At 31.1% G+C, this 13,983-nt stretch overlaps 1 protein-coding gene, 1 long non-coding RNA gene and 1 pseudogene across 3 annotated transcripts; 2 read left to right on the plus strand and 1 right to left on the minus strand.

Annotated features, from left to right (window-relative positions):
• The first annotated feature begins 1,221 nt into the window (after positions 1–1,221).
• Positions 1,222–5,454, plus strand: LOC146917289 (uncharacterized protein At1g24485-like; annotated as a pseudogene). Its single transcript, XR_015015544.1, has 7 exons — positions 1,222–1,850; positions 2,825–3,297; positions 3,826–3,958; positions 4,053–4,121; positions 4,248–4,319; positions 4,416–4,484; positions 4,958–5,454. The product of XR_015015544.1 is annotated as an uncharacterized protein At1g24485-like (transcript).
• Positions 5,455–8,390: 2,936 nt separating this feature from the next.
• Positions 8,391–13,812, plus strand: LOC146917290 (UV-B-induced protein At3g17800, chloroplastic-like). Its single transcript, XM_085719099.1, has 4 exons — positions 8,391–8,501; positions 8,613–8,753; positions 10,468–10,772; positions 12,711–13,812. Exons 2-4 carry the CDS (start codon positions 8,619–8,621, stop codon positions 13,525–13,527), a joined length of 1,257 nt encoding a protein of 418 aa, XP_085575225.1. The 5' UTR covers positions 8,391–8,501; positions 8,613–8,618; the 3' UTR covers positions 13,528–13,812.
• LOC146917291 (uncharacterized) lies at positions 8,875–10,468 on the minus strand. Its single transcript, XR_015015545.1, has 2 exons — positions 9,413–10,468; positions 8,875–9,276 (listed from the first exon to the last, which is right to left on the minus strand). It is a non-coding gene; the product is annotated as an uncharacterized LOC146917291 (long non-coding RNA).
• Positions 13,813–13,983: the final 171 nt, after the last annotated feature.

Raw genomic sequence — 13,983 nt, forward strand, 5'->3', positions numbered from 1 at the left:
GATTTCTCCCAATATACACGTCTTGATGCGTGAATTAAATGGCAGATGATCATCGATAGACTCTAATACCATATTAGATTTTTACATATCAAGTTTAATTCATCTTTATAAAACCAACTTATAAGATGAAGACGGTCACTCTTTATAAACTCTATTCATGCTCTATCTTTATTCTACGTGTAATTTATAGTGTAACATGGTAGTGGACTAATTTTGTTCTTAAGTATGGAGGTTTGTGGAACAAAAATTCGAATCAATGAGCTTAAACTCTATCGTAAATTTCTTAGGTTTTCTTAATCATTCTTATGTGAGACTTATTTAACTTCCAATTCAATACTCCTCTCAAGTGTGCTAATTAATTATGGGTCTTGCTAACCAGTGCCCTAAGAACAATGGTTAAGGATTCCAATAATGGAAATTTTATCTTGGAAATACATGTCATTACTTTTTTCTTAGCAATAATTACACCACTCTTCGATGCAAACTTACTCATTTTAGTACTTTAACCAATGTCCCAAGGACAATGGTTAGCATTATCCATTAATTAAGAATAGTCCAAAGGTACAAATGTCATTTCAAAACAAGAAGAAACCAAATCTCAAACAACATAAAACTCAAACACCAGTAATCCGTAGACACTGTTGAGATTGTGCAAATATAATTTAAATTATTATATTTTTGAACAGAAAAAATAATATTTTTATAGACATTTGTTTAACATATAATTGAAAGTAAAAAAGTCACATGTAGACTAAATATATTTTAATGGAGGATAAACATTTTGAAGTTGTCACAACTAAATTGTAACATATCTAATATCAAAATCCTAATTTAAGTCAAATATAAGAATATACTCCCTCCTGCCACTATTATAAGCAAAAGTTGACTTTTTAGGTTCATTCATTAAATAATGTATGTAGTCTATATATAGACCACATACATCATTTATTGAATGAACCTAAAAAGTGAATTTTTGCTTATAATAGTGACCAGAGGGAGTACATCATGAACCAACCATTAATAAAAAATGGAATACACACCATGAATCAACCAAATACCCTTGAGTGCTATCCCAATCAACAATTAAATAATAAACAAAAGTTCAAAACAAACTTAATTTGCGGCTAGTCAACTATATACACATCATTAATAAAATTATTATGGCATCATTATATATAGCCAAACATGCTTATCCTAAACACAAACCATCATCAAGTTAATTAGCATTTCCTTTGCATAAATCTCTTCATAACCATGAAAAGCCTTTTAACTTTTCTTTTACTCATAGCAATTTCTTTGCTATCATTCTCAAAACCTTTCCCTCACAATCTTTGTGAGTATCAATTGTGGATCCTCTAAATCTTTCACTGATAAAAACAATATAAGATGGAGTGGTGATGATGATTATATTACATTCAAAATGGTGTGCCTCAAGAAGTTTATTCATCAAGTTCTAGTCCATTAAGCACTCTAAGATATTTCCCAACTAGAAAGAAAAATTGCTATTCCATTAAAGTTCCAAAAGGTGAAAAAGTTCTTGCTAGGGCAAGCTTTTATTATGGAAATTATGATAATAAATTATCACCACCAGTGTTTGATCTTCAATTTGATGGTAACTATTGGGCCACTGTTAATACCACAAATTTTTATTATGTTGATTATGAAGCAATATATGTAACCAAAGGAAATTTCACTAGCATATGTGTTGCTGAAACAAAGGCTACACAAATTCCTTTTATATCATCACTTGAAATAAGAAGCTTGGATCCTACAATGTATAGTCATTTTGATACCAATCATGCTTTGATTTTGCAATGGAGATATGCTTTTGGTGGAAATGAAACTATCAGGTATTCCACATTATTCCCTCTATACCTTTTTAGTCGTCACTTTTGAAGAAAATTGTGTTTTTTTTCTTTGTAAATCATGTATCCTCCACGCGCAATTGCAGAGACTTATCGCTCGGGTCTTATGAGACTCAAATGAGCGGCAAACTCTCTCTAAAAGTGTTAATGATGCTATATGTCTAAGGCTAGATTCAAACACAGGACCTTGGTTAACGTGCGTTATCTCAATTACGAGCTCTTAGATAGAAAATTAGGTTTCTATTTACATGTTCTTTTTATAGTTTAATTAATGCAATATTAATTATTATTTACTCAATAATATCATTAACTATTTATTGTATAGAGAAAAATTGGTACAACAAGATAATAAGTAATTAATACTCACTCCGTTTCAAAATACATGTCCATTTTTTGCAATGTGCACTATTCAATTGACTTACTTTGACCATATTTTTTTAACTAATCTATAAATACAAATATTAGCATGTAAGATGTTGTTTGATTTGTCTCGACAAATATTTTCAAAATATTAACTTTTTATAATTTTTTACTTTAGATAATTAAAGATATTAACAGTCAAAATTGTGCATTGGCATGTGTGAAGTGGTTGACTTGGACATGTATTTTGAAACGGAGGGAGTAATATTATAGAAAAATGTCAAATAATTTTGTCATATGAATGTCCAATTTATCAAATTTTGATATTTCACATCATTGTTTTAAATTGCGGCCCGCAACTGCAATTGCAACCCCATTATAAAGGGTTTTTAAAGTCTTTGTAACGTGCCTAAAAAAAGTCTATGGTTTTTTAAAGTCTATGTAGCGTGCCTCAAAAAAAAGTCTATGTAACAATATTGCAACCGTAATTTCACTTTCACGCACATCGACCACGATATAAAGATTCTCAGCGTAATTGCAACTGCAACTTAAAACCATGCTTGACACTATTGTTTGGTGCATTGATTGGAACAAACTAGGTACCCGGACGACATTTACGATCGAATATGGACCCCGGCATACGGTATCCTACTTTCCGAAGTAAAAAGCGAGGAATCAACCTTTGACATTACCACAGCAGAAGATCATCCACCAGAAGCTGCATTGAAAAATGCTATTGTTTCATCAAGCACAAATGAATACATGCAATTTATCAATAGGCTTCCAGCAGAGGAAAATGATGTTTATGTAAATGCTTATTTCTCAGAAATTATGGAAAGTGCTTTTGGAAAAAGATCAATTCAGATGTATATAGATGATAAGCCATTTTTAAGTGCTATTGTTCCTCCTCTTGGAAGTGTGAAAGAAGTGTATATTACCAATATTACAGCTTCAGCAAATACTACATTTGTTCTTCAAGCTTCAGAGTCTTCTACTCTTCCTCCTATACTTAATGCTCTTGAAGTTTTTACAATAAGTGATGCATTCAATGCAGGAACTGATAGCAGAGATGGTAAGTGACTAAGTGTGTTATAGCCTTGTTTGGATAAGCAATTTAATGAAGCGCTTATCATATAAGTGCTTATGTGTAAACTATTTCTTAACAAACAAAAGATAAACTAAGGTCAAACAGTTTTCATATAAACTATGAACTATTTTGATAAAAGCTATCATGAAAAATTTATGGAAATAAGCTAAAAACAATTTAATACATATCATAAGCTATTTCCATAAAAATGATATCAGAGATAATCTAAGATTTGTTTGGCCATTCACTATGAGACCACTCAGTTCATAGTCCAAATGTCCAATTGTGGGCATAAAAGAGATCTCAAGAGTCTGACATCGAATGAGTGGTGGAGATTTCTCATCTTACAAGTCTCGATTTTAGAGTTGACTTATGTCTAACCCAAATTCTAATGATGATAAGATGATAAAATATAATTAAATGTTTGAATAAAAACTTATTTATACTAATTTACCATGAGTTGCTTTTATTTTTCAATTAACTTTATATTTGTGTTTTATTTTGTCAAATTAGTGGAAGGTTTGTTACAACTTAAGTTGGCATTTGAAGTGCTTGTGGATTGGAGTGGAGACCCTTGTCTACCATATCCTTATAGTTGGGATTGGATAAAATGCACCACTGATGCCAAACCTCGTGTAACAGCATTGTAAGTAATTAATATCATTTTAATATAATTCTCATAAATTATGTATATAATATAATAGCTACTAATAATTTGGTATGTGACTTAAAAAATATAGGTATCTTAGTGGTTATGAGTTGCAAGGCACTCTTCCAGATTTCAGTTCCATGACTGCACTTGAAACAATGTGAGATTATATACTTACAAAAAAAAAATGCTTTGTTTTTTTCTATCTATTTTTAAATGGTTAACCAATAGTTTATTGTATTTTATTTATTTTATATTTGATATACTAAACTTTTATGTGTTTCAGTGATTTGCAAAATAATACTATTGAAGGACCTATTCCAAATTTCCTAGGCCTTTTACCTAATCTCAAGTCATTGTAAGTTTCATTTTATTCACGTTTTTGTTTCAACAAATGCAACACATTATTTGAGTTCAATAAAATGAAAACATTTTTTTTTCTTGATTCATGCAGGAACTTGTCTTACAATAGGTTCAATGGCACCATACCTGCATCTTTGGTGAATAAGAAAATTGAAACTGAGTAAGTTGAAATTCTCCACTATTTTCCCATTGCATTAAAAAATGGAAGGAGGAGAGTTGGTTAGAGAAAAATTGAGAGGAATATGTAATTAGATTAAATGATGAATCAATTATATGAAATTAGAAAACACTTGCTTGTTGAAGCCATGATCGTCGACCAATTCTAATTTCATTAAGTAAATGTGCTCTAATTTCATATAATAATAGATCATCGTTACATAAGTAGTTCTAAATAAGTGCGATCAAATCTTTTGTACTGATCCTTTAATATCTTTTACTTTCATTATCGTTACATAAGTAGTTCTGAACGCCACATTTTCATCAAATATTTTTTTCTTACTAATTTTTCATCTAAAACCTTAAAACATTAGATATATAGATCATTTTATTTATAATTTATATGTCGCTCAATGTATTTTAACAACTTTTTCAGTTTATATAGTTTCTAACTTTAATTAATTTGGTTATTTTTAGCACATCAAATAATTGTCTATCTGGAATGAAGTGTCAACCTCTCAAGGCATCGTCACCAAGTAAGCAAACATCACCGCCACCACCACCTCAACTTATTTTAGGTGATGAACCAAATATAATTGGTTCGCCACCACCACCACCTCAACTTATTTTAGGAGACGACCCAAATATAATTGATTCACCACCTTTTCCAGAATTTCGTTCAGGGGATGCATCAGTGGGAAATGGAAGCTTGAAGAACAACAAACTAAACATATTATTCATACTAGCTGCACAAGCTTTACTTCCAATGATTTTCATGAAGTTTATATGAAACATATTTTTTGTTTTTTCATATATGTTTTTTTGCATGATTATGAATATTATCAAGCAAGTCATGTATTGTGTGACTCTTCTAAAGAATTAAAGTTGTTTCCAGTTAATTTCCTTATGTAATTTTTACACACACGTGTGTGTGTTGGAATGATAATGTGATGCTGCAAGCATTTTGTATGCCATAAGCTATATGTTAATGTTAAAGAATGCCCTGCTTTTGTAAATTTAGGACTATATTATATCATGTGTTGGTCCAAAATCCAAATGCATGAAAAACACATTTATTGGAAGTAGAACTCTTCCATATTTCATTTTTGACCCATTAAATAAATATTTCTATCTTGGATTAGTTACTTCATGGTAAAAATAGCGGATAATTTTTTCGGTGAAAAATAGCACATAGTTCATAAATTAGCTTATAGTGATGACTGATGCTTTAAAGTTTATAGCTCATAATTGATGATTGATGGTTGATGACCGATAGAATAATTCAAGTGTTTTGTAAAATTAGAGGTTTAAAATTAACTCATAAATCTAAAATGATAGAAAAAAGTATTGTTAATTAATATTAAAAAATAGAAGTTGTGGGGTGCAAAATATATTAAATTAGTCCATGTTATGTGTTACAATGTTTGATGCAAAATAATTAAATTCTAAACAATTTCTAAAATATTCAAAATAATAAAATTTTCAAAATAATTTAAATGCTAATTTTGTTTATAGTTTGATTCATATTTCTTTTTGAGGGGTTTGATTCATATTTTATCAATGTAAAATGCTAACAAGTGCCCTAAGGGCATTGTTTAAGTATCTAAAAGTAGCTTTTTTTGCATTAGAAATTGTACGGTTATAACTTTAAAAAGTGTTTGAATTGTATTTTCAAGACATAGTTTCTTTTTTTGGGTTCCTTAAACAATGCCCTTAGGGCACTTGTTAGCAAGACCCTTTATCAATTAAGAAGTTGTATACATGATTGAACTAGGTCAAAGACTGCTTACATGCAAATCCGTCTTGCAGTTGAAAATGACTTTTTGCCATAAGCTGAATTATTTAATAGTGCATAAGAACGTGGAATGCAGGAACAGGTAGTTGTTTTATTTTTTATAATAATAAGGAAACTGCTTAGAGTAAAACAGAACAACTGTCATTGTATTCTAGTATTTTCATTTTAACAAATTTGTTACTGGCTCCACCAAAATCTGATATTTTAGGTGCCTTCACAGGAAAACCACAAAATAGTACTCCCTCTGTTTCAAAATACATGTCCATTTTTTGCAATGTGCACTATTTACTTGACTTACTTTGACCATATTTTTTAACTAATCTATAAATACAAATATTAGCATGTAAGATGTTGTTTGATTTGTCTCGACAAATATTTTCAAAATATTAAATTTTTATAATTTTTTACTTTAGATAATTAAATATATTAACAGTCAAAATTGTGCATTGGCATGTGTGAAATGGTTGACTTGGACATGTATTTTGAAACGGAGGGAGTAGTTTGTGTTCTTTCACACGTTTGGAATCCACAAACCAAAGATTTAATAGAATATAGAATGATGGATATTTCACAAACCAATTGAAGAAATGAACAAGCTTTTTGTTAACTCAAGAATCTTTGACTATAACATACCCCCTCCAAATTTAGTTGTAACTTTCTTAAAAAAAATAAAAATTATTTAGTTGTAAAGGTCCAGAATAACTTACATTTTAATCCTCCAAATTGTTATGTTTAAATAACTTAAAGGATCTAATTGACGTTTAAAAAAATTTAAAGAACCAACTTATTTTTTTTTGACAAAAAAAGAACCAACTTTATTATAATTAATTAACTTAAAAGACTTAAATGATACAAAATACTACTAATTTATTACAACTAAATAACTTAAATGCTCTATGTATAATTTAGCTTTAAATAAATGATAATGACCAAATACTTGTAAGTGAAGTAATCTTCAATTAACATGTCGGTTTTTATGGTCGTGTAAATCCAACCGATTCGATCTCTTTAGCATTTTAGTACCTCCGTCCCTATATTTAAACACCCATTTGATTTTATTTTTGTCCTAAATGTAAACTCGTTTTCAAATTACTATATGCATTTATTACTTTTTTCCTAAACATACCCCTAATTAATACTACTAATTTGTCTTGAAATATGAATAATCAAATTTATTACACATACAAACAAAGGACAATTTAGTAATATTAATACACAAAACAGACACATTAATTACACTGACAATTTTTCTTAAGAAATAATTAAAGGGGTTACGTTAAGGGACGGAGGGAGTATAATGTTTTTTACTTTTTTTTTTCCTTCTAATTAATAAGTACCGACCATAATTTTGTTTTACGCCCCTGACTCTTAGGGTGTGTTTGGTAAAAAGAAGCTATAAGCTAGCTGATAGCTGAAAAGCTAACTTATAGCTGATGGCTGATAGCTGATAGCTTATAGCTGAAAAGTTAGCTTATTAAAATAAAAAGTGTTTGGTAAAATTAGCTGTTGAAGTAGCTGATAAGTATAAAATGACGTAAAAGGACGTATTTATGTTTTTTTTTTATAAATCATATATACAATTTTTATTACTTAATGTATTTCTTTTAAAATGTTTAAATTTATTTCAAAATATTTTCATCTTCACAATGATAGATAAACGTGCTTTATAAATTCAATTGACATTTTTTATTCGACAAATTTTTATTTTTTGACGAATTTATTTAAGTAAACTTGTTTCACTATTTATTTAACAATAAATATTATATGAATTACAAGCAAGGTCATAAAAAAAAAAGTGAACAGCAAAATAGAGAAAACTATACCATGTAGTGACCAGCAAGCTGTGAGCATGGATGCTGTAGGCCATAAAACGTGGGAAGTGGGTGGTTTTTTTTTTATTTAGAAATAATAAAATTAAATTAACAAGGTTAAATTTGGAAGAAATTATAAGAAGCTATAAGCTACAAGCTCAAAAGCTACTTGAAATAGCTTTTCAAAAAAAGCTATAAGCTTACGAAAAAAGCTTGTTACCAAACACGTCAAATTTTGATCCAACAAGCTTATAAGCTAATTCAACAAGCTATAAGCTAGCTTCTTGTTGTTACCAAACACAGCCTTACTGTAACTAACACCACTTTACTTTTCTCTCTCTAAAATCCAATCTCTTTCTCTCTCTCTCTAGGGTTTCATCATCATCCATATATTATCTCTCCCATTTCCCACAAAGTACTCTTCAAATCTTCATCTTCATCTTCATCTTCATCTTCATTCACATTCGTTAATTTCGTTCCTTTTTTCTTCGTTCATTCAACGCTCATTGCTTTGCTTTTATCACAGTTGAAAATGGAAGCGACACGCACGGCGTTAAACTTAACGGCAACTGTTCTTCCGTCATCTGCACGGCCGTGCAAGCCGTCAATGTTCGCCGGACGTTCCACCGGTTCGTTTTTCCGTTCCAATTTACCGTTCTCCTGTAAGGTATCGAATCATTTCTTCGAATTTTTATTTATTTGCTTTTTTTATTTTTATATTTTGATTTGTGGTTGTTATGAATGCATGTGCTGTTTTTTTTTGTTTTTTGTTTTTTTTTTGTGATTGATGTGAATAGCGAGTTTGATGAATTGCATGTTGAAATTGATGGTTTGGTTTTACTTTTTTTACCTATGTTTGTTAATTTTGAATAAATAAATAAATAAATAAATGAGGACAAATATTTGATCCTCTGGAGTTTGCTTGGATATTGTTACTCGAATTAACGGTTAATTTTGTCCCTAAACTATCACTCTCACTGTGTTGCACTGACACTTTTGATTGAAGGTATCGTGTCGTGTGTGTCTTGTCTGACAACGACACGGACACTTGTGATTACATTGTATTATGTCATTTTCCCAAATTTTTATAGCTGTTGACATGTGAGTATTAGTGTCAGTGTTGTGTCCTGTGTCTGTGTTCATGTTTCATATCTCTCTCACCAATTTGGTCCCTAAACTATTAAAATCAACTAAAAATCCTTAAATTATACTCTCATCCATCAATATGAGAGTCCTTCAATAAACTGGTTTAAGGAATAAGGACCAAATTGATGAATGAGAGTACAGTTTTAGGACCATTTTAGTTGATTTTAATAGTTCAGAGACCAAAAAATTGGTGAGAGAGTGATGCTTTAGGGATTAAATTGATTGTTTATTCGAATATGTACTTTGTACGAATTCATTTGAATGGTGTAAGGGATTAGTTTGATAATAGATCAAGATAGAGGATAGAATGTGATTAACATTTTGCAATTCTAGGAACCTTTTTGGAATATTGCTAATAAGGGGATTAAGTTGATAGTTGTTCCGTTTCAACATAAAGTATGCTACACCACGTTACGAGGTATTGTCCTCTTTGGGTGTAAGCCCCTCGCGGTTTTGTCCTTGATAAAAGACGCCTTGTTGGGTTGAGGAGCATGGGTGTTGTATATAAACTTCTCTTGGCCTCAATTCCCAGACAATGTGGGTGTTTATTTTAAGGTGTATCGGAACAATAGTCTTACAATTTTAGTGACTAAATTCGGTTTCATTCAAAATAAATAAAGTTCAATAATCCAACCATGATTTCAAGTCTTATAACTAATAACATTTTGTACAAGTTGAAATGAGCTTTTGCGTATAAACAAACGTGCTTTCATCTAACTTAGCCACATATGTATGGGATTTTTTATTGGTAAAGATTCCAATACTTTTCACAATCGAGAAGTTTCTTTTAGCCTGAAACTAATTCAAACTTTGCTGATGATGTATTGGATGAAGAGGAGCTTGAAATTTGATTTGAAGCTGATGCTGCTTTTTATGTTAGCTATAATTTGCTTGCTTGATACGAGAACATGAATCATAAGTTATTTAATAACTTGTTTTAACATGTTTTATAATACTTTGGTTTTGTGGTACAGCTCTATTTTTTTATTTAAAAATTACTGCTGATTTTCAATTTGAATCCTGTGTGAAAGTTGATTTGAGATACTTTTGTTTCTCCTGTGAACATTTGATGATTGACACCAGTTCTATATTGCATTTATATTTGATTGGAGTTATTGTCTTGACAAACAGTCATGGTGTTCATTGTGCTTCCACTAAATTAACGTATTCTATTTTAATACATGAGATTTGAGGGATTGTTTTTTTGCTTGCTGATTTTTTTTGGTGGTTGGTAGCTGCACACTTCTGTACCTAACTCCAAGCAAGGGAATGGAAGGAGATTTTCTATTGGAAGTAGAAGGGGTCTTGTGGTTCGAGCTGCATCATCATCATCTGCAGAGTCATCTGGATCAAGTTCTAATATTGCCCCACTAAAGCTCGAGTCTCCAGTAGGGCAGTTTCTCTCTCAGATTTTGGTTAGTCACCCACATCTCATGTCTGCTGCAGTAGAGCGACAGCTAGAGCAATTCCAATCTGATCGTGATGGTTATGAACAAAAAGAAAAGCCTTCTGCTTCGGGAACTGACTTAGTTTTGTACAGGTTTGGTCTATACGCACTGATATTTTTGCTTTATCACCATATATGTTCTTATATCTGAGAAAGTTAGTTTCTTGCTTATTAGTCAAACTTAGATAAAAGGTCTTTAATTGATCCATTGATTGATAGATGCTACATTTTACATAAATATTTCAAATTATATTTACTTGTTCCCGTTTGTAGGTAGAATCTTTGCTATTAGTAACTTATTAGTGTCTCTCCTATCAGTGGCTATGTGCACTTCATTTTATCATACCACATCAAATTCATCGATATAAAATATGACCAGCACTATTATTTTATCGTGACATCTAACTTGCATTCTAGGTTTAAATATTTAGGACATTTTTTTTTAAATATATCTTGTTGGTTTTGTATGCATTTAATTGCATTAATCTATTAGAGCTTGTTAACAGCTGTGTTGACCTTCTTTAAAAAAAAAACAGCTGTATTGACCTTTAACCCCTGGGTATTTATGGTTCAGATAATTTTTTATCTGATTTGGGTTAATTGTCACTTTCAAGTTTTATCTGTATTTTGGGAACAAATCATATCACATTGATTTAATTTGATTCCTACCTTTTTTCTTTTCAATTCTCTATTTATTAGGTAGTCTGGCAGCCTTGTATATGTGCACAACTTCTATTTCAATATACAATCAAGTTATTTCATTCCCTCTCTTGTGTTACTAGCTACATTCTAAATCATAGAGCTATATGTCCCTAGAGTGGATTGTAAATTCGAAAGGCTAATGAAAATAATGCCTATAATGGATAAAAGCTTAATATATCAGATTGTGTTTGAAGTCTATCAGGAAACGTACAAAATGTTTTTAATGACCGGCAATATGATAAAGTTACATATTACTATAAAGAACTATAAAAAATATGCTAAAATGTTGTAAATAATGTATTTTTACTATCATTAGTAGTAATTTGTATTCGGTAAATCAGTTCATTGATCAGGCCAATTAGGTTAGATTATCCTACATAAACATATTAGCAGTTGACTGGTGGTACAACTTGCAATAACGTCCAACCACAAATGTGTTTATATAGGCTATTCTAACCTAATGGGTCTTACTAAAGTACTAAGGGGGTATACAAATTACTATTAATAGTAGTAAAAAATACATTATTTGCAACATAAAAGAATTACATCAATGATAAGGAAATTTAAAATAAGCGTATTATTTTACAAAGTAAAAGCTGTGGAGTGCATTAGATGAAGAAATAATATATCAATGTAGATAGATAGACTGAGAAGTTCACATCAATTGGTTTCACTTAATGGCCATGTAAGACTTATGTGTCACATCGTAATTATTGTGAAACAAAAAACTGTGCAATCCTTACTTTTACCTATAAAGAGGTTCTAAGTGATATACTTGTCTGCTATATAAAGTTTGCACTTCATGTATGTTTCAGATTTCATCAAATTGTTTTAAGTTAGTGTTTGGTGGAGAAATATCATCAGTTTCTAGTCTCATGAAATGCACAATAAGTAGTCAGTGGAAGTTACTCTTTATGCACTATATTTTATTGATGTATTTGTGGATTCAACCATATTTAGTTTGAATCCATAAAAAAAAAAGATATTGTTTTAAGTTAGTGTTTGGTGGAGAAATATCATCAGTTTCTAGTCTCATGAAATGCACAATAAGTAGTCAGTGGAAGTTACTCTTTATGCACTATATTTTATTGATGTATTTGTTGATTCAACCATATTTAGTTTGAATCCATAAAAAATAAGATATTGTTATTAATAGAAAAATACTAGTATGAATGAATTTTATTTTTTCTCACAAAACAAGAGTACATAATGATTTTTTGTTTCTATTATATTGGAAGGTTTTTTCATAGTTATAAAGCACATATGCTTTACCAAAAATGAAAAAAAGTGAGGTGCTAACTATTTTTGCTGGGTTCCAAAATTTTACAGGAGAATTGCTGAGGTAAAGGCGAAAGAGAGGAGAAAAGCTATAGAAGAAATATTGTACACATTGGTAGTGCAAAAATTTATGGATGCCAATGTTTCTTTAGTACCCTCCATAACGCCACATCCTTCTGATCAAGTTGATTCATGGCCAAGCGAAGATGGAAAACTTGAGGATCTTCACTCGCGTGAAGCCTATGAGTTGATCGAAAGCCACTTGGCTCTACTTCTCGGTAACCGATCAGGGGATTCAAAATCTGTAGCTCAGATCAGCAAACTAAGGGTAGGACAGGTCTATGCTGCGTCAGTAATGTATGGATACTTTCTCAAGCGTGTTGTCCAACGGTTCCAGCTGGAAAAGACAATAAAAAATCTACCTGATGCAGAAGAGAAAACTATTAGCCAAACTTTAGAAGACGAAACAAGAATCACTGGCCTTGAGTTCCCTTCTCAAGTTATGTCCCACCCCGAAGTCCCTGCTTGGCTTGAGAGTGGCATCAGTTCAGGTGCAAATGGTCAGGAGATAACAGTGTCTAGGTTGCGGTCCTATATGATGTCCTTTGATATCGAGACATTACAGAGATATGCAACGATTAGATCCAAAGAGGCCGTCAGCATCATTGAGAATCATACTGAAGCATTGTTTGGTAGACCGGAAATTGTTATAACACCAGAGGGGAAAATTAATTCTTCAAAAGATGAAATCATCAAAATTAGCATTGGTGGTTTGAAAAGGCTTGTTTTAGAAGCGGTTACTTTTGGTTCTTTTCTTTGGGATGTTGAGAGCTATGTTGACTCAAGGTACCATTTTGTCCTAAACTGAGTTCTGCTCACTCCATGCATCCAAGGGAAGAAATTCATATGGCTTTGGTACCGAGTACTGACCAATTTTTATTAGCGCAATTGAAGTCCAAATACTTTTCACTGATTGGTGTTGTATATAGTGGATTTGGCTTTCAATGAGAATGAAAAGTTGTCTACAAAGTCGGATGTTTGCTTATGTATTTGTTAAGTTTTTGTTCGCACATCAAATCCTTCCTTACAAATAAATTCACAGATTTTGTTAGACGTGATTTTATCACAGTTTATCATTAGTTGTTTCATTGCATTCTCTTATTTCTTTTATTATCTTTTACAAGGACTTTCCAGGTCGCTCTTTATTTGATGGCATATTATGGTAGCCTTGTTATTCATAGCAGGTCCCAAAAGTCTGGGTATAAGGAGAGGGTTGTGTTAGTCCTCGACAGCCAACGTAAAATTTTGTCGAATCTCTAGCTGA

The sequence above is a fragment of the Medicago sativa genome, chromosome 6 (assembly GCF_051527215.1).
Source record: "Medicago sativa cultivar Bolivia chromosome 6, Bolivia_mono, whole genome shotgun sequence".
NCBI classification, from domain to species: domain Eukaryota; kingdom Viridiplantae; phylum Streptophyta; class Magnoliopsida; order Fabales; family Fabaceae; genus Medicago; species Medicago sativa.

What these genes read in the sequence shown, in the direction of transcription:
- LOC146917290 (XM_085719099.1), top strand. Translation starts at nt 8,619, where the DNA reads ATGGAAGCGACACGCACGGCGTTAAACTTAACGGCAACTGTTCTTCCG. An exon ending in ATTTACCGTTCTCCTGTAAG is followed by an intron (nt 8,754 to 10,467) that starts GTATCGAATCAT and finishes GGTGGTTGGTAG; the next exon opens with CTGCACACTTCTGTACCTAA. An exon ending in ACTGACTTAGTTTTGTACAG is followed by an intron (nt 10,773 to 12,710) that starts GTTTGGTCTATA and finishes AAAATTTTACAG; the next exon opens with GAGAATTGCTGAGGTAAAGG.